The following is a 25,978-nucleotide window of genomic DNA, read 5'->3' on the forward strand; positions in this document are numbered from 1 at the left end:
TGTGGAATCACCCTTTCTGTAGGCTACAAAGTCACTTTAAGGAAAATGAGCTTCAAAATTGGAGAGTTCTCAGGATATCTCATATTGGTATGTTTTTTTGTTTTGAAGTATGTTCATTTAAAAATTTTTCCCACTAAACCACGAACTCGTGTGTGTGTGTGTGTGTGTGTACACACACACACATATACATATACACACACATATATATATGCAAACACACATATATATGTATGTATTTGCAGTGCTTAACATAGCTCTTGGAAGGTTTTAGAAAGGCAGTTAGTATTGAATGAATTGATAAATTTGATCTTGATAGCATTCCTTTCTAAAAAGACATTGTTAATTCCTAATTTATAGAAGAAGAAGCTGAGATTCAGAGAGGTAAATTTATCTACCCAAAGTCTCTAAGTAAGCAAAAGAGCTAGAACTGAAAGCAGGTAATTGACCCCAGGTCCAGGTTGTATTCCAGCATAGCACAGTGGCCTTTTTATGTGAGCAGACCTTTGCTGGGAGCCAGAAAAAGAGAATTTTAGAGAAGGAAAAGGCAGGGTTCGTGCCCTTAAAGAGGCATGTCAAGAGAACTAAAGGAGGAGGAGAAGGCATGAAAGTACAGATTTAGGTGCCAGGGATATAGTTTGTTTACATGTACAAGAATAGAAAATTAAGAAATCATTATGCTGGAATAGTCAGGAAAGAAGCTGTAGTCTCTGATCTGTGTCTTGACTTATTGCTATTTCCACTATGTGGAAAGTTCTCTCCCTTTTCTACCTATTAAAATCATGTCCATCCTTCAAGATCCAGCTGAAAAATCCTATTTATTTATTCATCGATTCATCAAACATTTTCCTGAATGCTTGCTTTCTGTTAGGCAACTGGTTAGATATAGGAGCTCAGGGATGAATGACACAGATTCCCTGTCTTCATAGAGCTTATAGATTAACCACAAAATTGTTGTGATATTTTTATGAAAAAAGGTGATAAATGCCTTGATGCATCTCCTGGGGAAATGCAGTATAACGTCTGATCACTTCTTCTGTACGTTAATAGTATACAGTTTGCTCGTATCTTCTGACATTTATCCCTTTTGCCTTGCAGTTAGGACTTTCTCCAAGACTTCCTTCACAGGAATAGTGGATGGGACAGCATTTTGTACAGCAAGGCAAATAATAGATTCTCAGTAAATGTTTATTAAGTAAATGAATGAATAGGAAATATAATAATATTTGCCAAAATTTGAAAGCTTAGTGTCTTTTGGGTGTGATGTTACTCATTTCACACATTAATTAATTATTACCACAGCAGCTCTATAAGGTAGGTATCACTAACATCACCATTTTACAAATGAGGAAACTAAAGCATAGAGAAGTTAAATAATCTGCCCAAAGTCATACAACGTAAGAATAAGAGTTGGGATTTAAGTCCAGGCAGTCAGGTTCCAGAGTCTGTGATCTAAATGACTACACTGTTACTGCCTCTTAAAGAAGAACAATTTCAGTTCCTTCTCTGTGAAGGTTCAGGATTTAAAGAGGCAGTAACTCAAATGAAGATAACGTTGTGTTGTGTTAGCCATGGAAAGTACTGTGGGAATACAGGATTTTCATTTCAGCTTGGGAAAGAATAGAATTTTACAGATAAAGGGGATTCCCATCTAATGATAGAATGTCCTTTAAACTATTTATAATGAGAGTTGTCTAACTTGTACTGAATATCTTAAGTGCTCAGACTCTCACTAACCCTTGTTGTGTATAGTGAGAGCAAGGAAGACCATTCCATCCTCACAGCCTGAGTATAGAGGAAGAGTAACACAGATTTTGACCTAGGAGAAGGGATGAGTTTACTGGGATTTGTTCTTCTGTGGATGTTCTAACACACACATCTAAGAGAGACTGGCCTTGCCAAATTTTTGCACCAACAATGCAGGTATACACACGGTCCGTGATTGAACCACTTCCTATTACTCCAACTCGGGATGTGGCTACATCTCCCATTTCACCTACTGAGAATAATACCACTCCGCCAGATGCTCTGACCCGGAATACTGAGAAGCAGAAGAAGAAGCCTAAAATGTCTGATGAGGAGATCTTGGAGAAATTACGTAAGCACTTTCCAGGTTTTTGAATTTCCCTTTGGTATGTGACTGGTCAAGCACAAAGGTGGAATTCTATTGCTATAAAGATCTTGGTTCTGCGCTAGGTGTATGTGGCTGGCTGGCTGTGCTTTATATCTTAGCCAGACTGTGCTTCTCTTCACCTGTCCTTGCACCCACCTCCTCTGTCTCACCAGCCCTGATTAGATGCAACATTAGGATGGGAATGTGATGATAGCGTGGATAGCCCACTTCAAGGGCTAGAAATCACTTACCACTAGGCATGGGTTATGGAGATGACAAATAGCTTTTACCTAGTGAATAGTCTGGAATGTTGTGTTGAGAAAGACTGAGGCCTTGTCTAAACCTGGTGGGAAAGAGTGCTATGTTGATTATTGATCTTTCTGTTAATAGAAGACTGATCTTCCATCTTGGCTTGAGGAAAAGAAGTAAGGGAAACTAACATTTTGTGAGCCTGTGCTATGTACCAAATGACAAGCAAAGCATTTTCTTGATTTTTTTTCATTTACTCCTCATTTTAACCCTTGAAGACAGACATTATAATCCTCATTTTTTTGCAGTTAGGGTATTTGAGGCTAGGGATGCTAAATACTCTGCGAAAATTCACACAGCCAAAAAGTGACAGAGCTGGGGTTAGAGCGCAACTTGTGCTCCTGTAATCAGAACATGCTGTTTCTTGCAGTCAGGTGGAAACTTCCGTTTTACTTTTTTTCAGTGACCAGAAATATTAGGGTAGCTTGTTTCTCTTTTTCAGTAATCTGCAGGAGAATTCATATGAGAAGAAAGGACTGGTTTGGTCTGTAGGCTTGGAAGAATCCTCTGACAAGGCCTTTGATTTATTCTTTGAACTTATCTACTTCTAAAGAGGATTTGATGTGACTGATTTGGTCAAATCTGCACACTGGCATTGCTTTTTTTTTTTTTTTTTGGCATTGATTTTTAAAGCTGAGGTTTCTGGTTCCTCAGCTTAACAGCTCTTGATTTTGTCCTGATAATTCTTACTTGACTTTAAAAAAAAATTTCACTCTTTTAAAAGTTGCCCTTGCCCAGAGCCCTTACGAAATGATGAAATAAGAAAAGCCACTTACCTAGCCTTCTGTTTACTCTTGTATGTATTCTTTTTCTCTGAACCAGATTTTTTTTAAAACAGTAATACTTAGAACATAGAATTATGGAAAGCAGACTGGCCTGGGAGTTAAGGACCCTTGGGTTGAAGCACAGCCAATAACTTGCATGTTGGGCGATTTCCTACTGTTCTCTGGGCCTCCTTTTGCTCATCTTTTAAATAGGGATGTTAATACCTGTCTCATTTGTAAGTCAGATGAAATAATGTATGTGAAAAGTACCAAATACTAGTAATTGGTATTAGTGGAAAGGGCTTTGGACTGGGAGACCAAAACCAAGCTCCTAATCTAAACTCTGACACCAATTTGCTGTGTGACCTTGAAGGGAACTATTTTCCTTTCTGTGGGCCTCAGTTTTACCATCTCCAGAATACTTTTTTTGAAACTGTCAACTCTCTCATACCTCTGTGTCTTTGCACTTGAAGTACTTTCTGTTGTAAGCCTTTCTTGACTTTCTCTCCCTGGCTAATTCCTACTAACCCTGTAAAAATTAGTCCAGATATCACTTCCCTTCTGAAGCCTTTCCAGTCTATATTTTTGCCTCTTTCTGTATCACCACAATTATTATATTTTCATGTAACTTTATACTTATTTTCTGTCTCCTCTGAGATTAGAGCTTCTTGAGAGCAAAGACTGTCTTAACTGTGTCTCATCTATCGCTTTATTTGTTGCATTCAACATAGAGCTTAGTACATAGTGAGCATGTTAAAATGAGTAAATGTCTATTGAATGAATGGATTTTAAAATGAATGAATAACTTTTAGGAGTTTAGAATTGGATTAGAGTACTATGAATAAAAGTGGTAAGGAGATGAAACTTCTGGTTGAAACTTAAAGAGGGAAAACTAAGGACCTGCTTAGTGTGGTTTTTAGGTATTGGAGATAGTTCTTTAATACTTGCCAGCTCAGCATTTGGGGAAATATGGGGCCTGTTTTGTATGTTGATCTGAGAAAAACTGATTCATGTTCTCTGTTTCTTTCAAAGGGAGCATAGTGAGTGTGGGCGATCCTAAGAAGAAATACACACGGTTTGAGAAGATTGGACAAGGGTTAGTAGGGGCATTTTCTTCCCTAGAAAAATGACTTAAAATTGTGTGTGCTGGTATATATGATTTTGCTTTTGTTTTGCCTCTCATAAATCTTGTTCTTCTTTCTCCACCTCACCCATCTGAAGGTGTTTTGTTAGGCTGACCTCAGGTTTACAGAATTATGTTTAATATGTGAGATGTGCCATTAGCTGACATGGTTACTAAAAATACACCTGTGGTGAGAGTGAAAAACCCATTTATTTTCTTAGCACAAAACCTTCTTCCCAAATTATAGCTCTGCTTTTCCAGATTAACCCTGTTTACCTGATGCTGAGACCTACCAGCACTAATATGAAATGGAAGACTCAGAACTGTAGACTCTTCTGCTAGTATAATGGGATCTGTTTTTCTAGTGGATGCCAGAATTCATGTCTCCTGCTCTCTGATTCTTTCTCTGCATCTTGTATACTGCCCTCAATATACTGAACTCAGCAAATCTTAACTGAATTCCTGTTAGATGCTAGGCACTGTGAATACAGCTATGAATCAGTCTCTCCCTTCAGAGACCCCATGTCTACAGAAGGAGATAGACAGTCAAACAAAAAATTATAATATACTGTGATAAGTCTTAAAAGTGGCCATTATTTTGAGTAAGAGAAGCCAGATACAAAAGAGCAGATGCTGTATGATTTTATTTATATGGAGTTAAAGAACAGGCAAAACTAACGCTAATATAAGTCAGAATAATCATTGCGTCTGGGAGGGGAGTGTTGATTGGGATGTGGCAAGAGAGAACCTTCAGGGGTGATCGTGAAGGTGAACATGTAGATGTGTACATATTGAAAAATCATCAAGTTGTATACTTGAGATTTGTGCAGATTACTTTAGGTAAGTTATACCTCCGTATAAAAAAGAAAAATAATAAGATTTCTACAGATATACCCAATTAGCTAAAATTAAAAAGAAACTGAAGAAAAGTGTCTGGCTTATAGGAAGCTGTCAGTGTTACTTGAGTGAAAGCATTGTTGTTAATGAAGTAATTGAAGCTTTCTGTTTTAGTTTTCTTTTTTATGCATCCAAGAACTTCTGAAATAAGATAAAGTAATGCATAATATACTGATGTTGTATTTGTACAGTATTCTACAGCTTACATCTGTTATTTGCATCTATTGTTTAATTCAATCCTCAAAACAACCCTGGACTTGAGTGCATCTCATTTTTTCCTGGTCCGGTGCTTTTGTGAGTCTGAACTGGTATAAGGTAGTTAACACCTTGAGAAGAAATTGTTTTGCTTGCCTCAGAGTAATCTGGGATGGTATTTCCTTTAGATAATTACATTGAGATATTAAGAATGTAGCAGAAAGGTACACAGACAAGTGTGGGAAAGTCAGGTCCTATCTCTGGACTTCAGTTTCTTCATTTAAGTGAAAGGGGTTGTGGATTCAGGGTCTTTCACCTCCCAAACTGCTGATGTGTGTGTTCAGATGTATGCGGCCCATAAATAGGCACTATCTGCAAAAGTTTTTTTCCTTGCTTACTTGACAGGTGTGTTAGTGCTAAGGGAGGAATGCAATATGTATTAGGCACCTATGCTGATGTTTCCACATTCCATGATTTTAAAACTGTACATGGCACACAAATAAGATAAATAGTACTATTATAATTTTGCTTGTTTTTTTTTTTCCCTTTAAGACCTGAAGGTTTTTTTGACCTGGAATTCATATGTCTAATCATATGTCTATTTGAGGCAGAAACAATCAGGAACTAACCAGTGGGCCTCAATAGCTTCTGAGCCTCTGTAATCATGGAGACACAGTCTCAAAATGTCCAGTTCCCCGAGGACTGGGCATATTTGCCCTTTAAGAATGGTATATCTGGTGGGATAGGGGAGAATGGGGACAGGAATATAGACATCAGCTTTATGACAGAAGATGTCTAGAGGTAGGATGATCAGGCAATGGGGAAATAACTGCCAATGCAAAGAATCCCATCCTTATTTGATTGTCCATATCTTATGATGTCAACTTCCTGACATGTAGCTTGGATCCTAACTAGAGAGTTGTAGTTAGGAAGCTGGTGACCATAATTTCTGTCTTCCAAGCAAACTTACAAGTGACTTTTCCCCCGAATTGACCTGACTTCCCTGGGAAGCATAATCACAGAGCTTGCCTAGAATACATTTTTGCAGTACATAGAATTTTAAGTTTCTTTCAATCGCATCATATAAATCTGACATACTGACATGTAAGGTTACAAATATTGTTGCAAATCACTCATCTACAAACACACAGGGTTCATGGTTTTAGTCATTTAGAATGGACATGATAACTTTCCTAGCATTATTCCTAGTATTTCTCTTTCTTCCTCCTTCCCTCCTTTCTTCCCTCACTTCCTGATGGCCACTAGAGCGTATATTCTCTTTACTACTACATACTGCCTCTCATGAGAGTGGAGTGGGAGAGTCAATGGGGAGGATTATTTTTGCTGCTATTTTTATTAACACTTGCATTGCCAGATTGTGTGTAGAGCTTCATTTGACAAATGTCACTTCATCTAACACCTGTTTTTTCCTTTCCCCCACCTGTTGTTCAGTGCTTCAGGCACTGTGTACACTGCAATGGATGTGGCCACAGGACAGGAGGTAAGTATCCACCACCAACTACTGCTTCAGTTCCACTGTTTCTTTTATCTTTTTGTTAAGTTTTTGCCCTTCTTAGCTCAATAGGGATACTTCTAGTTTCTCAGTAGTGCAGACTAGAACTCCTTAACATGATGAGATTTACAGATTTTGGAAAAAGTCACTGTGGCTACAGTGTAGAGAAGAGATTGGGGGAGATAAGAGTGGAGCAATGAGTCAGGAGGTTACTGTGTAATTCCACGTGAGAGATGATGGTCTGGACTAAGGTGGTAGCATAGTATGAATGGGGAGAAGTGGAGGAATTTGAGAGGTACTTAAGTAGATATGACAGAATTTGGTGAATGTGAGGATGGCTCACAAGTGAGTGGTACTAGTCAAGGAGAAAGAACAAAGGAGGAGGTACAGATTTGAGGAAGTTAGATGTTGCCTGAAAGACTTTCTTGTGAAACTGCCTGGTGGACAATTATTTTTACAAGTCTAGTGCTTGGGAGAGAAATCTGATATAGAAGAGATTTAAACATATGTTTCTTGCCTCCCAATCTAGTGATCCTTCCATTACTCTGTGCCCAGGATTCCAGTAGACATTGAAGTCCTCATTTGGAGACACCTCTTTGTCTCTCACATTTCATAAGCTGGGAAAGCTCTGATCTTATTGCAAAGGCCTGATACCTAAGATCTTATTTTCAGCAGAAGGAAGCCATGAAGGGAATGTAGAATGCTTGAAGTTTCTTTGCATTGTACTCTTTGGTTGCAGAGCAGGAATGTTGGAAGGTGGGTTATATATGGGAGTTGCCTGGGAAAGATCTTAGTTCAAAAGACTAATGGGGCTCAGAGCTTAAGAGAGACACCTCCTGTTCCAGTGAAAACAGAGTTGGGCTCTTCTGAGGGAGGCTACTAGGACCTACTTGTATATGTTTGGTGGTTGAAACCCCATGGTGTACTGGAGAAGTCATGGTTAATAGGGAAAGCATGTACCTCACTGTGCTCTTGTCAGGCTTTTACAAGTGTCTGAGCCAAATATTGAGGCTCCATCGAGGGTAAGTCAACTTAAAAAAAAAATTATTATGTTTAAAGATTTATTAATTGTTCTTTGATGTGAGACTCCAATAACCTAGATGTTTACCTTTACTTACTTATAAAACCTTGGGCAATCATTTGACCTCCTAAGCCTGAATTTTATTTATTTATAAAATGTGCATGATAACATATACCTCACAAAATGTGAATGAGTTGAGTGAAGTAATGCGTGAGAAAATATACCATAACCTAACAATTACATATATATTAATTTTTATTTGTATGTATTTATTCTACAGAATGTTTACTGAACATTTGCTTTATGCTACACTTTGCGCTAAGAACTATGTGAAAGATTCAGGCATTAAAATCATATATATAAATGTAAGAAACCATACTTTCTATTCTGTACATATAAAACTCTTATAATGCTGACAGGATTCTGTGATAAAATAATGGTAAAGAAGGAAGGATGGTATCATTCTGCTGATTTTAAATGTGCTGTATTGGAGGTAGAGATAGAAAAAAGGAGGTTATATTAAATATTAATATTAAGAAGAACCCTATGAGGTTGGTAATATTATTTCCTTTTTACTGATGAGGAATTTGAGACTCAGGAGTTTAAGTAACTTTTGCAGGGTTGTGCTAATAGCAGTTAGCAAGGGCTGGGTTCGAATCTTTTGATTCTAAAATTTTAACTTGTGCTTTCTGGGCTGCAAGACAGCAGCAGAGCCAAGGTTAGGCACCATGGCCCCTTGTCATGTTTCTGGCCTCTGGGGCCTCACAGCCCTTGATGGGAAGCAGGCTGGTGCTGGCCGGTTCCTGGAAGGCCTGGAGGCTCCATGTGTGAGCAGCTGGCCACAGGAAACAAACTTGACTTCACTATGTGCCTGCCTTGTGGTTACAAAATTATGAGTGAAAGCGAGTCCATTAGGGTGGCTAATGCAGTGTAGCCAGGAAGGCCTCATTTCCTCCCCCAGGGAGTGTAAATCTTTAGTGGAGCTAGGGAGATGGATACTCTGTGTTTGTGAGTGAGTGCTTATTGGGAGTTATCCAGCTGAGAAGAGGAGAGCTATTGTCTGTCATATGTAAGAAGATTAGCATATTAATGCTGGAAATCTTCCAGTTACAGATCCAGCAATTAATTTTCAAGCCCATTTTTTAGAGGGAATGTGTGTAATAGAAAGAGTAGACTGGAAGTGGCTTTGAAGTCATATGAACCTGAAAGCATTGATTATGACCTTGGGCAACTTTCTTGTAAGTCTTAGTCTTCATTTTCTTCCCTGAAAATGCAGATAATGATTTTTGCTTGACAGGGTTGTTGTTAGGTTTTATAGAGATAATGTCAGTGGAGCACCTAACACAGCACTGGCACAGAGTAGGCATTCAATAAACAGTAGTGGTGGGAGGGTGGTTTGTTTTTGCTATCATTCCTGCTGATAACGTTGTCACTCTTGCTGCTCTGTGCCAATTACTCATCAAATGCAGTTATGACAATGATTAGCATTTTCATTGTTGTCTTACTGTATTATTTACATTTCTTATGTATGAGTAACACATTGACCACTGTTTCATTTAGTTCTCAAAACAATCCTGTGAGGAAGGGATTCAGGGTTGGGATTATTATCCTCAGTATTGATAAAGGGACAGAGGCTCAGAGAGCTTGTGACTGGTCAAGGTTAGTAAGTGACAGACTAAGCCCCAGAGCTTAGGCCCTCAGGGTTCAAGTCCAGTTCTTTTTCTGTTACAGAAGTGCTATCTGCTGGCCTGAATAGGAGGGATCTAATTAGGTGAAGGGCATTTAGCCTAGCCCATAGTTAAGGACTACTGTAAAGAATTCCTGGTGTCCTGCCATCCCCTCTGTCATCAATGGCCTGCCTCTTTTTTCCCTTGCTGCTGCCAGCAGTGACCTCTGTGAGGTTCATAAGCACTGTCCCATCTTCCAGGATGGCCTGAGGAACTGCAAAGGCTCCAGATCTTAGTATGTTTGTAAGGGCTTACAATCTTAATGTAATGTGTCTTTATTTTTATTTATTTATTTATTTATATTTTTGTGGTACGCGGGCCTCTCACTGTCGTGGCCTCTCCCGTTGCGGAGCACAGGCTCCGGACGCGCAGGCTCAGCGGCCATGGCTCACGGGCCTAGCCGCTCCAGGGCATGTGGGATCTTCCCGGACCGGGGCACGAACCCGTGTCCCCTGCATCGGCAGGCGGATTCTCAACCACTGCGCCACCAGGGAAGCCCTGTAATGTGTCTTTAGATCAATGTGTTCCTCTTTAGACATTAGAAAAAGCTAAACATCAGCTGTTATAACAAGCTGCAGCCAGACCAGAAGCCTAACCTGATAGGAGACTCCACTCCAAAGCAATTTTTTCTCACTTGGGGCAGGGAATGGAGGTGATCAAAATGTTTTAAAAAATCATTTCTATTCTTACTGATGAACTGGCTCTTGGCAGAAGATTGTCCATACTTGATTGAAGAAATAATAGAATTTGGGGTTTTTCCATAAAAGTTGAATTATTCATCCTCTACACTTCTTGCTGATTCTGGAAAGACTAATTTTAGTTGTTCTGTTAGGTGTTCATGTTCTTGGCTGTTATTTCTAGGGAATAAACACTTAGGAAATAATTTAAAGTCTACTCCTATGGGATAGAGCGGCCTATTGCTAATGCTCTGTGTGGTTTAAAAACAAAGTATTTATCAACCCACTGAATTCTGTCTTTTCCTCTTCATTTCTGAAAAGATTTGTTGAGCACCCGCTGTGTGTCAGGCCCTGTGGTTGGTACCAGGGATTCAGGGCTTTCAAATGAGCTCTCAAGCTTCCCGAGAGACACACCCTAACTAATCATTATGCAATTCAGTATGTGCTGAGTTCCACAAGAGAGGTATAAGTATAATCTTATGGGGCTTTAAAAAAGGCAAAAAGCCTATCTGGTTTGGAGAATGAGGATTCTTTTGATCTGATACAAAGTATAAGAAGGTTTGGAACATGTAAAAACAGTGGAGCAAGATGTTCTAAATGGAGAGAAGCTCAGATTGTAGTATATGAAGGAATATAGTGAGAAAGAAGTAAGATAGGGGTCAGATCATAAGGACTTCGAATGTTGGGCCAAGGAGCATCTCTAGGCAAACAGGAGCCATTTCTGCTTTGAACAGGGGAGAGAGTCACCAAACGTGTACTGTGGGGAAGATTAATCTGGATGTGTGTGCAGGATAAATGGGCATCACTTTTGAGATTCTAATCCTGACTTTGCTACTGAATAGCTGTGTAGGCAAGTAACATATCTTCTCTGGATCACAATTTCCTTATCTGTCAAAGGGGGTCAATAGTAATATTTAACTCATAAGATTTCTCAGAGGATTAAGTGAAATAAATTTGAGAATACCCTACATAGTACCCGACATAAAAAAGGATGCAAAAGTGCCTTGGAAACTAACGTGTTCCTTAAATGTGTATTATGTGAAAATTTGTTTATTTCTATAGACAAAAAGCCTATCAATATCTTTTTCATACATAAACATTAAGGATCCCCTTTTTCTATTCTTTCTTAACCTGGTTAACTCTGATTTATTTTTCCACAACAAGTTCAAAAACCCATCTCCCCTTTATGAAACCTCTGCATTGATAGTATGAAAGAGTTCTTGGCCCAGTTTTATGTTCCTGTAACACTTTGTAGGGACTTTTGTTATAGCATACCTCTTTTATATTGTGATTTTAAAAAGTATTTTTCTAATATAAGTATTTTATTTAGTAGCATGTTTGATCTTCACTTTGGTGCACATGAGAATTGCCTGGAGGGCTTATTAAAGTACAGAGTTTTTGAGGAGAAGGAAGTCCGTATTTACTTGGGCTTGGATTAAGTAGAGATCTAAGAAAGTAGAGAGATGAATGGAAAGATCAGTTTTAAAATTCTTTCACTTCCTCATTTAAATTCTTCTTAACTATATCTTATCCTCACCTCCAGTGACACCAGTACCAATGCCAAGTAATAAATGATCCTTATACTTAGCAAGTGAACCTTTCCATTAAATAGAAAGTTTGTGCAAAAAAAAAAAAAGCAAAACAAAAAAAAAACCCACAGAATTTCTGATTCAGTAGGTTTATGTGGGGACTGAAAATTTTTATTTCTAGTACATTCCTAGATAATGTTGATGTTGCTGGTCTGGGGACCTCACACTGAGTACCATTGGTCTCCGGAGATGAACTGTGATTTCCTAAAGGGCTAAGACCATATCTTATTCATTTCTATCTCCTTAGTGTTTATGTCTGGTACTTAGTAGGTGCTCACTAAATGCTGAGTGACTCTGGTTGTACATTGAATGTACTCTAATTTCAGGTGGCCATTAAGCAGATGAACCTTCAGCAGCAGCCAAAGAAAGAGCTGATTATTAATGAGATCCTGGTCATGAGGGAAAACAAGAACCCAAATATTGTGAACTACTTGGACAGGTATGGAGTGGTAGTCCTTTCAGAGAGATAGGGCCTTTGGGATGGATGGATGGTGGAGCTCTTAGGTGAAAAGGCAACACCAGCACTCAGAACTGCCTCCATTTAAGATTCATTTATGATGCTTTGCTCTCTGCCAATGACCCTGCATGTTGGTGTACACCTCTGATTGCTGTACAGTATTCTGGGTTAGGCTGAACCCTACCACCCTGGAACGTCTCACAGCTGGTCCTGATACTGTTTGTTCTACCCCAGGGAATGCCTTCAACCATCTGCCTGAGTCAAACATGTAGGTCTTTAAATCATTCTGCATCTCAAATCTTTCCTTATCCTGCTTACCCTGCTGAATAACTTCTAGTTTGTCTGCATTCTCTTAAAATGTGAAATTCCGTAGTTTCGTTTGAGATTTCACCAGTACAGAGACATTGGGACCCCTCCTTTGTTATAAACACTACAGAACTTGATTTGATTTTTTTTTTTAAGAGTTCTGTTTCATTGTTGACCCCTGGTAAGTTGGTAATCAATTCAAATCTCTGATCCTTGTTTGTTGGAAGATTTTTTTTTTTAACATCTTTATTGGGATATAACTGCTTTACAATGTTGTGTTAGTTTCTGCTTTACAACAAAGTGAATCAGTTATACATATACATATGTTCCCATATCTCTTCCCTCTTGCGTCTCTCTCCCTCCCACCCTCCCTATCCCACCCCTCTAGGTGGTCACAAACCACCTAGCTGAACTCCCTGTGCCATGCAGCTGCCTCCCACTAGCTATCCACCCTACGTTTGGTAGTGTGTATATGTCCATGCCACTCTCTCACTTTGTCCCAGCTTACCTACCCTTCCCCCTCCCCGTATCCTCAAGTCCATGCTCTAGTAGGTCTGTGTTTTAATCCCGTCCTACCTGTAGTCTCTTCATGACATTTTTTTCTTTTCTTAGATTCCATATATATGTGTTAGCATATGGTATTTGTTTTTCTCCTTCTGACTTACCTCACTCTGTATAACAGACTCCAGGTCCATCCACCTCACTACAAATAACTCAGTTTCATTTCTTTTTATGGCTGAGTAATATTCCATTGTATATATGCGCCACACCTTCTTTATCCATTCATCTGTTGATGGGCACTTGGGTTGCTTCCATGTCCTGGCTATTGTAAATAGAGCTGCAATGAACATTGTGGTACATGACTCTTTTTGAATTATGGTTTTCTCAGGGTATATGCCCAGTAGTGGGATTGCTGGGTCGTATGGTAGTTCTATTTGTAGTTTTTTAAGGAACCTCCATACTGTTCTCCATAGTGGCTGTATCAATTTACATTCCCACCAACAGTGCAAGAGTGTTCCCTTTTCTCCACACCCTCTCCAGCATTTATTGTTTCTAGATTTTTTGATGATGGCCATTCTGACCAGTGTGAGATGATATCTCATTGTAGTTTTGATTTGTATTTCTCTAATGATTAATGATGTTGAACATTCTTTCATGTGTTTGTTGGCAATCTGTATATCTTCTTTGGAGAAATGTCTGTTTAGGTCTTCTGCCTAAATAGACATTGGGTTGTTTGGTTTTTTGTTATTGATCTGCACGAGCTGCTTGTAAATTTTGGAGATTAATCCTTTGTCAGTTCCTTCATTTGCAACTATTTTCTCCCATTCTGAGGGTTGTCTTTTTTATGGTATCCTTTGCTGTGCAAAAGCTTTTAAGTTTCATTAGGTCCCATTTGTTTATTTTTGTTTTAATTTCCCTTTCTCTAGGAGGTGGGTTAAAAAGGATCTTGCAGTGATTTATGTCATGGTGTTCTGCCTATGTTTTCCTCTAGGAGTTTCATAGTGTCTGGCCTTACATTTAGGTCTTTAACCCATTTTGAGTTTATTTTTGTGTATGGTGTTAGGGAGTGTTCTAATTTCATACTTTTACATGTACCTGTCCAGTTTTCCCTGCACCACTTATTGAAGAGGCTGTCTTTTCTCCACTCTATATTCTTGCCTCCTTTATCAAAGATATGGTGACCATATGTGTGTGGGTTTATCTCTGGGCTTTCTATCCTGTTCCATTGATCTATATTTCTGTCCTTGTGCCAGTACCATACTGCCTTGATTACTGTAGCTTTGTAGTATAGTCTGAAGTCAGGGAGCCTGATTCCTCCAGCTCCATTTTTCTTTCTCAAGATTGCTTTGGCTTTTCGGGGTCTTTTGTGTTTCCATACAAATTGTGAAATTTTTTGTTCTAGTTCTGTAAAAACTGCCAGTTGTAGTTTGATAGGGATTGCATTGAATCTGTAAATTGCTTTGGGTAGTAGAGTCATTTTCACAATGTTGATTCTTCCAATCCAAGAACATGGTATATCTCTCCATCTATTTGTATCATCTTTAATTTCTTTCATCAGTGTCTTATAATTTTCTGCATACAGGTCTTTTGTCTCCTTAGGTAGGTTTATTCCTAGATATTTTATTCTTTTTGTTGCAGTGGTAAATGGGAGTGTTTTCTTAATTTCACTCTCAGATTTTTTCATCATTAGTGTATAAGAATGCCAGAGATTTCTGTGCATTAATTTTGTATCCTCCAACTTTACCAAATTCATTGATTAGCTCTAGTAGTTTTCTGGTAGCATCCTTAGGATTCTCTATGTATAGTATCATATCATCTGCAAACTGACAGCTTTACTTCTTCTTTTCTGATTTGGATTCCTTTTATTTCTTTTTCTTCTCTGATTGCTGTGGCTAGAATTTCCAAAACTATGTTTAATAAGAGTGGTGAGAGTGTGCAACCTTGTCTTGTTCCTGATCTTAGTGGAAATGGTTTCAGTTTCTCACCACTGACAACGATGCTGGCTGTGGGTTTGTCATATATGACCTTTATTATGTTGAGGAAAGTTCTCTCTATGCCTACTTTCTGCAGGGTTTTTATCATAAATGGGTGTTGAATTTTGTCAAAAGCTTTCTCTGCATCTGTTGAGATGATCATTTGGTTTTTCTCCTTCAGTTTGTTGATATGGTGTATTACGTTGATTGATTTGCATATGTTGAAGAATCCTTGCATTCCTGGAATAAACCCCACTTGATCATGGTGTATGATCCTTTTAATGTGCTGTTGGATTCTGTTTGCTAGTATTTTGTTGAGGATTTCTGCATCTATGTTCATCAGTGATATGGGCCTGTAGTTTTCTTTCTTTGTGACGTCTTTGTCTGGTTTTTGGTATCAGGGCTATGGTGGCCTCATAGAATGAGTTTGGGAGTGTTCCTCCGTCTGCTATCTTTTGGAAGAGTTTGAGAAGGATAGGTGTTAGCTCTTCTCTAAACGTTTGATAGAATTCACCTGTGAAGCCATGTGGTTCTGGGCTTTTGTTTGTTGGAAGATTTTGAATCACAGTTTCAATTTCAGTGCTTCTGATTGGTCTGTTCATATTTTCTATTTCTTCCTGGTTCAGTCTCGGCAGCTTGTGCATTTCTAAGAATTTGTCCATTTCTTCCAGGTTGTCCATTTTATTGGCTTACAGTTGCTTGTAGTAATCTCTAATAATCTTTTGTATTTCTGCAGTGTCCATTGTTACCTCTCCTTTTTCATTTCTAATTCTATTGATTTGAGTCTTCTGCCTTTTTTTCTTGATGAGTCTGGCGAATGGTTTATGAATATTCTTTATCTTCTCAAAGAACCAGCTTTTAGTTTTACTGATCTTTGCTATTGTTTCCTTCATTTCTTTTTCATTTATTTCTGATCTGATCTTTATGATTTCTTTCCTTCTGCTAAATTTGGGATTTTTTGGTTCTTCTTTCTCTAATTGCTTTAGGTGCAAAGTTACATTGTTTATTCGAGATGTTTCCTGTTTCTTAAGGTAGGATTGTATTGCTATACACTTCCCTCTTAGAACTGCTTTTGCTGCATCCCATAGGTTTTGGGTAGTCATGTCTCCATTGTCATTTGTTTCTAAGTATTTTTTGATTTCCTCTTTGATTTCTTCAGTGACCACTTCGTTATTAAGTAGTGTATTGTTTAGCCTCCATGTGTTTGTATTTTTTACAGATCTTTTCCTTTAATTGATATCTAGTCTCATAGCGTTGTGGTCATAAAAAATACTTGATATGATTTCAGTTTTCTTAAATTTACCAGGGCTAGATTTGTGATCCAAGATATTATCTATCCTGGAGAATGTTCCTTGAGCACTTGAGAAAAATGTGTATTCTGTTGTTTTTGGATGGAATGTCCTATAAATATCAATTAAGTCCATCTTGTTTAATGTATCATTTAAAGCTTGTGTTTCCTTATTTATTTTCATTTTGGATGATCTGTCCATTGGTGAAAGGGGGTGTTAAAGTCCCCTACTATGATTGTGTTACTGTCAATTTCCCCTTTTATGGCTGTTAGTATTTGCCTTATGTATTGAGGTGCTCCTATGTTGGGTACATAAATATTTACAATTGTTATATCTTCTTCATGGATCGATCCCTTGATCATTATGTAGTGTCCTTCATTGTCTCTTGTAATAGTCTTTATTTTAAAGTCTATTTTGTCTGATATGAGAATTGCTTTGTCTGATATGAGAATTTGTGGTGGGCAGGATCGCATCCGGTGGTGTGTTTTGGGATGTCTTTGACCTTATTATGATTTTAGGCAGCCTCTCTGCTAGTGGGTAGGGTTGTGTTCCTGTCTTGCTAGTTGTTTGGCACGGGGTTTCCAGCACTGTAGCTTGCTGGGCATTGAGTGGAGCTGTTAGCTTTGAGATGGAGATCTCTGGGAGAGCTTTCACCATTTGTTTTACGTGGAGCTGGGAAGTCTCTGGTGAACCAGTGTCCTGAACTCGGCTCTTCCACCTCGGAGGCACAGGCCTGGCACCCAGCCAGAGCACCAAGACCCTGTCAGCCACACAGCTCAGAAGAAAAGGGAGGAAAAAAAGACAGAAAGAAAGAAAGAAAAAAATAAAATAAAGTTATTGAAATAAAAAATTTTAAAAAATTATTAAAAATAAAATAATTAAAAAGTAATAAAAGAAAGAAAGAAAGGAGAGCAACCAAGCCAAAAAACAAATCCACCAATGATTACAGGCGCTAAAAACTATACTAAAACAAAACAAAACAAAAAAACGGACAGACAGAACCCTAGGGCAGATGGTAAAAGCAAAGCTATACAGACAAAATCGCACAAAGAAGCATACACATACACACTCACTAAAAGAGAAAAAGGAAAAAGTATATATGTATTTATGTATTTTTTAAAAAAAGAGGAAGGGAGCAACCAAATCAATAAACAAATCTATCAATGATAATAAACTCTAAATACAAACTAAGGTAAACATGAGACCAGACACAAATTAGATGAAAGCAAACCCCACGTCTACGGTTGCTCCCAAAGTCCACTGCCTTAATTTTGGGATGATTCGTTGTCTATTCAGGTATTGCAGAGACCCAGGGTACATCAAGCTGATTGTGGATATTTAATCCACTGCTCAAGGCTGCTGGGAGAAATTTTGCTTTCTCTTCTTTGTTCACACAGCTCCCAGGTTCAGCTTTGGATTTGGCCCCATATTTGCATGTAGGTCAACTGAGGGCATCTGTTCCCACCCAGAGAGGACAGGTATAAAGCAGCTGATTAGGGGGCTCTGGCTCACTCAAGCTGGGGTGGAGCGAGGGAGGGGGAGGGAATGCAGGGTGAGCCTGTGGTGGCAGAGGCCAGTATGACGTTGCCACAGCCTGAGGCACACCGTATGTTCTCCCAGGGAAGTTGTCCCTGGATCACGCCACCCTGCACTGGCGGGCTGCACAGGCTCCCGGGAGGGGAGGTGTGGATAGTGACCTGTGCTTGCACACAGGCTTCTTGGTGGCTGCAGCAGCAGCCTTAGCGTTTCATGCCTGTGTCTGGTGTCTGCACTGATAACTGTGGCTCGCACCCGTCTCTGGAGCTCATTTATGCGGTGCTCTGAATCCCTTCTCCTTGCACACTCTGAAACAATGGTCTCTTGCCTCTTAGGCAGGTCCAGACTTTTTCCTGGACTCCCTCCCGGCTAGCTGTGGCACACTAGCCCCTTCAGGCTGTGTTCACACAGCCAACCCCAGTCCTCTTCCTGGGATCTGACCCCCAAGCTCGAGCCTCAGCGCCCAGCCCCCACCCGTCCTGGCGGGTGAGCAGACAAGCCTCTTGGGCTGGTGAGTGCTGGTCGGTACTGATATTCTGTGCAGGAATCTCTCCGCTTTGCCCTCTGCACCCCTGTTGCTTCTCTCTCCTCCGTGGCTCTGAAGCTTCCCCACCCCCACCCCCCATCTCTGCCAGTGAAGGGGCTTCCTAGGGTGTGGAAACTTTTCCTCCTTCACAGCTTCCTCCCCGAGGTGCAGGTCCCATCCCTATTCTTTTGTCTCTGTTTTTTCTTTTTTCTTTTGCCTACCCAGGTACATGGGGAGTTTCTTGCCTTTTGGGAAGTCTGAGGTCTTCTGCCAGCATTCCGTAGGTGTTCTGTAGGAGTTGTTCCACATGTAGATGTATTTCTAATGTATTTGTGGGGAGGAAGGTGATCTCCATGTGTTACTCCTCCACCATCTTGAAGTTCTCTCCTAGGTGACGTTTTTGTTTATCACATAATAGAGCTGAGTGATCCAGTCCCTGAGTGAGACTATCAGTTTTAACCCATGTCAGCCCCATAATCTCTCTAGGGTTACAGTACTAATTGGGAACCCTTGACTTCCAGAAGCAGCTTTGGTTCTGCAGCCTTTACTGAATTTATTCCATTCTTAGAATCAGAGACATTCAAAATGGAGATCATTGTCAGCATAATGGCTATGTGTATAAAACTTTACAGCTTTTTAATGGCTCTTATAGTCAATACTTCATTTTACATTTACAATTATCTTTTATTTTACTCATTGAATTATTCAGTAAATATTGACATCTACTGTGCCACATTTTCTGGGAATGGAATCTTGAACAAGACCCAGTATTGGTCTCAGGGATCTCAAATCTAATAGAATTCTAAAGGAGGCTTAGTGACTTTCCCTAATATTGGTAAGATGGACTCCACATCCCATCTTTGTCAAATGTTTGGATGCTCTCTGCTTTCATGCAGAGAGGTGTGGGAATCATGCCTAATTTTAGGAAGTACTACTTTGTGTTGTGATGAAATAATTTTATATCTTCAACCTAGTGATTGTAGTTTTGTGTTTTGGGGCTTCACAGAACAGTGTGCTTTGTTTTCTCCAGGCGAATCCTTAAGAGATGTCAAGTTAGTGATTCTGTCCCACAGATTCTGCTTTTCCTTAGAAAAAAGAACCCTAGACTCTTCCAGAACTGAGGGAAATGCAGAGTCACTCTGGTATATGCTTGTCCTTTGAAAGCCACTGCTGTGGTCCAGTGTATTCTATTCCTTCTCACCCTTTATCTTTATTCCTACAGTTACCTCGTGGGAGATGAGCTATGGGTTGTCATGGAATATTTGGCTGGAGGTTCTTTGACAGACGTGGTAACAGAAACCTGCATGGATGAAGGCCAGATTGCAGCTGTGTGCCGTGAGGTAAGGCAAGTGGCCAACCAGACTTGAGCAGGACATGGCCTCCATATCCATATATCTCAAAGTTCTGCATCTGAAGGAATCTCAGCCTGGGCACTGTAGACGTGGGAGAAATTAGTTGTACTCTCTCCCATCATCCTCCTTTTATACCTGTTTTTAAAGATTACTATATTCTGAAAGTTAGAAAGTTCCAAAAAAAATAAATAAATATATATATATATATATACACACACACACACATATATATGCATAATCACGCATAATTTCAACATCTTAAAAATAACTGTGATGAACACTTATTTTCCTTTACCTCTTTTATATAGGTATATATTTTAATCATATTTTTATTCTGCTTTCCTGCTTTATTCATGTGCTATGAAGGAAATAAAGTAGAGTAAAAAGATAATGACAGAGGAGGTACTACTTCAGACAGCGTAGTCAGGGAAGGTTTTGCCATAGATTTGAGTAAAGATCTGAATGGTATGAAAGAGTAAGCCGAGCAAAAATCTAGGGTAAAATACTTCCAGGCAAAAGAAACAGGAAACAAAGCTTAAATAAGTATTCTCCTCTCTCCTCATTGCTATTATATGTCTCAAGTCTGTAAAATGCTTGTATAAGAAGGGAAAATAAATACCTCTGCAAGGCCTCCATGAAAAGCAGTGTCCTCAGGGGATAGCCACATTTTCGTTAGAGCAAGAAGATGAGGGGAGTATTCGAAGAAGTTGAGCATATTGGGTGCTTTGCCGATAAGAGACTGGAACTTTCTGATAGCCTAATAATAGAAAAGTTTGGGAATGAGGGAGAGTAGAAGATTTAAGTGATTAGAAGATTAGGTTCAGAGTTTTATGGGGATCAGTATGCTTGGGTTTTGATGATGCAAGATTTGGATGCATAGCGATGTAGTTTTATATTAATATTAGGAAAGATAAAGTCATGTGAAATCAATACTGTCCTAGAAAATATGATCACCTTTTCATTAAAAACTCTGGGATCTAGAACACATACACGCATAGGTTAATGGAATTAACACAGGCCTGGGATTCTTAGAAGATCTGATTTCTTTTCTTTGCTGTACCACTAAGGCAGTGTTTCTCAACTTTTGTTTCATTATCTTCCCTCCCCCACCCAGGAGCCTTTTAAGACATTTTTGCCTAATCACATTCCCTTCATGAAATTTGGTACCATAGATAAACTGTATATCTGTTTATATACTGGGGACCTTTGGAAAACCACAACCATTGTAATATCTAAGATGTTTTTCAGTCACCCCAGGGACTGACTTTCCCTGGTTGAGATACATGCAAATGTATGCTTGGGGAAATCAATAAGCCTCGATTTATCTTAGAAATTGCAATGTTCACACTGTATATGCCTAAGGGGTACCATATGGACCAAAAAGCATTTGGAGAAACATTTAAATGTCACCTAAATAGGTGGCATTACTATTATCCTTAAGTTTTCATAGAGATAGTTCCTCTTTCTAAAAATACCTTTATTGAGTTATAATTCACATACCATATTATTCACCCATTTAAAGTGTATAATTTAATGGGTTTTAGTATACTGAGTTATACAGCCATCACCATAATCAATTTTAGAACATTTTTGCCACCCTAAAAAGAAACTCCATATCTATTAGCAGTCACCACCACCCCCACCCTCTTTCCCAGCCCTCCCAGCCCTATGCAACCACTAATCTATTTTCTGTCTCTATATATTTTCTTGTCCCAGGCATTTCATGTAAATGGAATCATATAATATGTGCATCTGACTGGCTTGTTTTGCTTAGTATAATGTTTTGAAGGTTCATCTGTGTTATAGCATATGTCCTTTTACTAGCAAATAAGATTCTGTTTACTTATCTTTCCATCAATTGATGGACATTTGGTTAATTTCCACTTTTTGGCTGTTATGGATGATGCTGTGAACATTCACGTACAAGTTGTTGGTTGGATGTATGTTTTCATTTCTCTTGGGTATATGCCTCGGAGTGGAAATTCTGGTCATACAGCAACTCTATGTTTAATATTTTAAGGACTGGCCAAAATGTTTTCCACAGTGGCTGTACCATTTTATATTCCCACCACCAGCAATGCATGAGGGTTCCAGTTTCTTGAAATCATCCTTTTTGTTTATAATTTTAAAAAACTAATTAATTAATTAAGTTTTGGCTGCGTTGGGTCTTAGTTGCTGCGCGTGGGCTTTCTCTAGTTGCTGTGAGCGGGGGCTACTCTTCGTTGTGGTGCACAGCCTTCTCATTGAGGTGGCTTCTCTTGTTGTGGAGCACAGGCTCTAGGTGTGTGGGCTTCAGTAGTTGTGGCTCACGAGCTCTAGAGCACAGGCTCAGTAGTTGTGGCGCACAGGCTTGGTTGCTCCGTGGCATCTGGGATCTTCCTGGAGGAGGGATTGAACCCATGTCCCCTGCATTGGCAGGTAGATTCTTAACCACTGCGCCACCAGGGAAATCCCTGTTCATAATTTTTTACATCCAGAGGCCAAAGTCTCTAGCCTCCTTAGGAAAGCAAGTCATACTTTTCCAGGGAAAAGCTGCTTCTGGATATTGGTTTGTTTTTAATTTAGCCATTGATATGTTCTTAGAAAGTGAAGTATTAAGTTGAGAATATTTAAATAGTATCTTCTAATTGGTTTGCATTTTTAGTGTTTTTTAATCAGTGGAAGCCCTTAAAATTTTAGCTATTGGTTATGATCTTAGACTAGTAGATTTAGTAACTCTGAGAGTATCTTTTCTGATCCCCACATTTTACAGATGGGGGATAGCCAGTAGCCCAGAGGGAGTAAGAGATTAGTCTAGAATAATATTTTTGGTTGGAACCATGCATTTTCATTGTTCCATTCAGTCTCTGTTTTACTTATTCTGCTTTCTAAGTCTGGGTGTTTTCCAAGGTTCTTTTCTTTCTCCTCTATCTCCTATAGCATTTGCCAGTTCCAACCATTACCATAACTTAAAAAAAAAAAAAATCACCTCTTCACGAATGACTTGTAAACATTTATTTCAAGTCCAGCCTGTCTACAGAACTCAAGATTCACATCTGCAGTGGCCTGCCGGACGTTAGTCTGCAAATGTTTATGGGAATATAAAAACCAGTGTACCCCAAACAGTACAAATTTATCTCCTCACCAAAATAAGATTATCCTCCTAAGTTCACTGCTTCTAATATCATTTCTGTTTGTCTAGTTTCCCAAATGTGACTCTTATTTGTCACTTTCCTCCAGTTTCTTCATTACGAAATCCTTTCCATTCTTCCTCAGTATTTATTTATTTTTTGTTGCCTCAGGTTCTTTGTCAAGGTGCTGATGTTCTGTAAACAACTCTAAAATACTTTGGAGGAACTCCTGTAGTTAAAGGAAACTATTATAAGCTATGTTATAGTACAGTATGGTCAAGTATATTATAAGAAAGATATAAGGCAGCACTGAGTGTTAAAAGAATGCTTAGCTAAGAGACAGGAGACTAGGTTCCAGACCTGACTCTTCCACTTATTTGGAGTAAGTCCTTTTACTCACTGGGACCTCACTTTTGTTATCATCAAATGAGCAGGTTGGATTAGTGATTTTCTGTAAGTCTTCATATTATATGTCCTTTTTTTCTCCCTCTGCCCACACCACTTCAATAGTGCCTGCAGGCTTTGGAGTTTCTGCATTCGAGCCAAGTTATTCACAGAGACATCAAGAGTGACAACATCCTGTTGGGAATGGATGGCTCTGTCAAGCTAAGTGAGTAGGAGTGGTAATACTTCTCTTCCCTGTGGGACCCTGTCTCCTCTGGGATGATAATCATATAAGAGTAGCTACAAGACTCACCAGAGAATCTGTATTTCCTTGGATATGCGGGCACTTTATATTACTCAGCACTATATAGAATGACATTTCTTTTTTTTTCCCACCCATTTATACATTCAGCCAAAAAAATTTACTGAATGCCCACTATTTGCTAGGACCCATGATGGGTGCTGAGGATACTTTTGCCTGTATTTAAGTATTTCTCCATCTAGTATGGGAAACACAAAATACATAATTAGAAGAAAGAGTTTAGTGTAACTTCTTTCATTCAGTCGTTCATTCAGCAAACTTTTATTAAATGTCTGTTGTATGCTGGGCCCTCTGGGAATGAAAAAAATGAGTAAGAAGACATAGTCCTTCTTATTGAAGGCCTCATAATTAAATAAACATATAATTGCAATATAATGGGAATGAACTGCAGGCAAAACATTTTGTTCAAATGTGTAAGGACCGATAGTCCAGACAAACAGGTTGTGTCACAGGTGGATGGGCTGCTTTTGGGAAGACTGTTAGCAGTCTCTGTCCTGGGGCACAGGGTGAGGAACTTATTAAAGCAGGGCCATGCCTAGTTGTAGGTGATTAGGGTTTAAGTCCAGGACTCATGCCCAGGAAATAAAGCAAGGACCTAGTTACCAGATACTGGTGTATGGGAATGGTTTTCAAGAAGAAAGCAGTACTGGGGCAAGTAATCAAGGTCAATGGGGGCGGCTTGGACTTTAATGCCTAGTGCTTCTGGTTTGAGGATGGGTAAGGATGCCAGAGAGGATATTTATTATGTTCCTCCTTCAAGGTTGGACAGGAGACAGGCTAAGAGCTGAAGGTGGCAGTTAAGTGATTCTAGCTTTAGAGAGACAAGGGATGCAGTGGCTAAGATGCAGGCAGAGCTTGATACCTAGGGGTAGGCACATACTCTATATTTACAGAAGGAATACCCTACATATAAATCCTTTCTGTCTTGTCTTGTCTTTTTCTAGCTGATTTTGGATTCTGTGCCCAGATCACCCCAGAGCAGAGCAAACGGAGCACTATGGTGGGAACACCGTACTGGATGGCACCAGAAGTTGTGACACGGAAGGCCTATGGGCCTAAGGTTGACATTTGGTCCCTGGGCATCATGGCCATCGAAATGATTGAAGGGGAGCCCCCATACCTTAATGAAAATCCTCTGAGAGTGAGTGTTACTAGGCCCATATCAAGATGTTTGGGCTGTTGGATTTCTCTTTTCTGGATAAAACTAGGCACTGTTGAATTTAAAGTATAAATGCTTAAATAAAAGGTATATTAGCAGTCATTCATTCATTTATTCAATGATTATTTGAGTTCTTATCATGGGCAAGAAACTGTTCTACTGATAGTAAATTAATATATAGTAACAGAAGATAAGAGCTGTGAAAAAAAAGCTAAGTGGCTTAAGAGAGTCGGGGGGAAGGAGGGAGAAGTGTGCTATTTTATTCTAGGTAGAGAATGAAGTGTTCTCTTGTAAGTTATTTGAGGAGAAATCTGAAGAAAATAAAGTAGTGAGCCATGAGATTAATGTGACATAAGAGTTTTCCAGGTGTCAAGTATATAAAGAACTTGTTTTGAGAACGTGCTTGATACATCCTAGGGAAAACCAAGGAGGCCAGTGTCCCCGAAGTGAGTGAACAGAGTGGACAAGGTTCTGTGTTAATTTGTAAACATCCAAGTGGAGATACTGAGTAGAATAGGTCATAAGAGTTCAGAGTTCAAGGGTGAGAGGTCAGGACTCTAAATATAAATTTGTTAGTAGGTATTATATAGTTGGCTTATTTAAAAATCAGAGCTAGTTGATAATGAGATCACTCACCTAGGGAGTGAGGGGAGAGTACTGAGACCTGGGATACTGTCATGTTTACAGTCAGGACTCTAAATATAAATTTGTTAGTAGGTATTATATAGTTGGCTTATTTAAAAATCAGAGCTAGTTGATAATGAGATCACTCACCTAGGGAGTGAGGGGAGAGTACTGAGACCTGGGATACTGTCATGTTTACAGGTTAGAGGAGCTAGCAAAGTAGCCAGTGAGTAGCCTTCCAGGTAGGAGAACTGAGAGAAGTGTCCTGGAGGCCAAGAGGACAATGTGTTTTGAGAAGGAGGATGGATCACTGTGTCAAACCTGACTGATAGGTTGCATTTATGATAACGCTAAGTAATTATCATTAGATTTGCCAGTGTGAAGATTGTTGATGACTTTGACAATCAGTTTTACTGGAGTGATAGGAATGAAAGCCTAATTAAAGTAAGTTCACCAGAGTGGGCAAAGTTGAGATGGCATGTGTAAGCAGTTAGTTTTTACCTTTCATTGTTGT

The 25,978-nt window shown here is 39.2% G+C and overlaps 1 protein-coding gene across 4 annotated transcripts in view; it reads left to right on the forward strand.

The window, feature by feature from the left end:
- The window catches only part of PAK1 (p21 (RAC1) activated kinase 1), a 150,100-nt gene that overhangs the window by 116,211 nt on the left and 7,911 nt on the right, over positions 1-25,978 (forward strand). For all 4 annotated transcript variants that reach the window (XM_067038432.1, XM_059069512.2, XM_059069514.2 and 1 more), the window contains exons 7-13: positions 1,921-2,095; positions 4,216-4,279; positions 6,851-6,899; positions 12,252-12,364; positions 19,736-19,853; positions 23,486-23,585; positions 24,626-24,822. In XM_067038432.1, coding sequence (XP_066894533.1) covers positions 1,921-2,095; positions 4,216-4,279; positions 6,851-6,899; positions 12,252-12,364; positions 19,736-19,853; positions 23,486-23,585; positions 24,626-24,822 — 816 coding nt within the window. The remainder of the gene's footprint in view (positions 1-1,920; positions 2,096-4,215; positions 4,280-6,850; positions 6,900-12,251; positions 12,365-19,735; positions 19,854-23,485; positions 23,586-24,625; positions 24,823-25,978) is intronic.

This window comes from Kogia breviceps, chromosome 7 (genome assembly GCF_026419965.1).
Source record: "Kogia breviceps isolate mKogBre1 chromosome 7, mKogBre1 haplotype 1, whole genome shotgun sequence".
Lineage (NCBI taxonomy): Eukaryota > Metazoa > Chordata > Mammalia > Artiodactyla > Physeteridae > Kogia > Kogia breviceps.